This window comes from Egretta garzetta, unplaced genomic scaffold (assembly GCF_000687185.1).
Source record: "Egretta garzetta isolate BGI_Z169 unplaced genomic scaffold, ASM68718v1 scaffold481, whole genome shotgun sequence".
NCBI lineage: Eukaryota > Metazoa > Chordata > Aves > Pelecaniformes > Ardeidae > Egretta > Egretta garzetta.
This window is the reverse complement of record NW_009258681.1, coordinates 193,591-194,493: the sequence shown is the minus strand read 5'-3', so window position 1 is coordinate 194,493 and position 903 is coordinate 193,591. Positions and strand designations below refer to the sequence as shown.

Genomic DNA, 903 nt, shown 5'->3' with positions numbered 1-903 from the left:
GGGGGAGCGGGGAGCGCCAGATGGGGAGGGCCGGCACCAGCAGCCGCTTGTCTGTTCTGAGAACGCAGCTTCTGCAAACAATGTGGGCACCGAGGCTGCGGGTCTGCTCCCTGGGGAGATGTTCCCCAGGCTCAGGCAGAGCGGGGCGGCTCTCGCAAGCTCCTGGGTGTTCTGACTCACTGCTTCATAGCTGCATGCAAACATTCGCGTGTGGTTTCCCAAGCTGCCAGACCACAGCGCTGCTCGGCAGGGCTTGCCATGGAAACACGTCCCCAGGCAACAGCCACAGCCACTATCCCTGACATGCCTGTCTGCTGGAACAGGGGGACCGCCCGGCACCCCCCCTGCCACGGGACAGGCAGCGTGAGCGTGGGCAGCCGGCGTGGAGAGTGGCTGGTGGTGATCGGTCCCTTGTACAGTCCCCGAGTGCCAGGACTGAGGGGCAATGCTGGCCCCAGGCTGGCATGCGCGGGACTCACGACGCGCCCCCACGTCCCCAGGGACCCCCAGTCCAGCCTTACCCAGGCTGAGCTGTGCGGGGAGCTCCCCTTGGGAAGCAGCAGCTTGACAATCTCCAGGTTGTTGTGGTACACAGCCACGTGCAGCGGGGTCAGGCCGTTCTGGGGAGGGGGCACAGACAGGTAAGACAGAGCTTCTCCCCGTACCACGCCACTCCTCCCACTGCCACAGGAGCAGCACTCACCTTCCCCGCTGCATTGGGGTGGGCATCATGTGCCAGCAGCAGCTCCGCCACATCCACCTTCCCGTACTTGGCGGCAACGTGCAGAGGGGTAAATCCTTTCTGAGGAGAAAGGCAGCCCATCACAGGGTGCACAGGGACGAGGGGGAGAGCACCGGTACGTGCTGCAGCACGGGAGGAGGCTGCCCCTCCTGTGGCAGGGG

The 903-nt window shown here is 65.3% G+C and overlaps 1 protein-coding gene across 1 annotated transcript in view; it reads right to left on the bottom strand.

Moving 5' to 3' along the window:
• ANK1 (ankyrin 1) overlaps positions 1-903 on the bottom strand; it is a 53,435-nt gene that overhangs the window by 27,760 nt on the left and 24,772 nt on the right. The window contains 2 exon segments of the mRNA XM_035888677.1: positions 522-620; positions 704-802. Of these exon segments, the coding sequence (XP_035744570.1) occupies positions 522-620; positions 704-802 (198 nt within the window).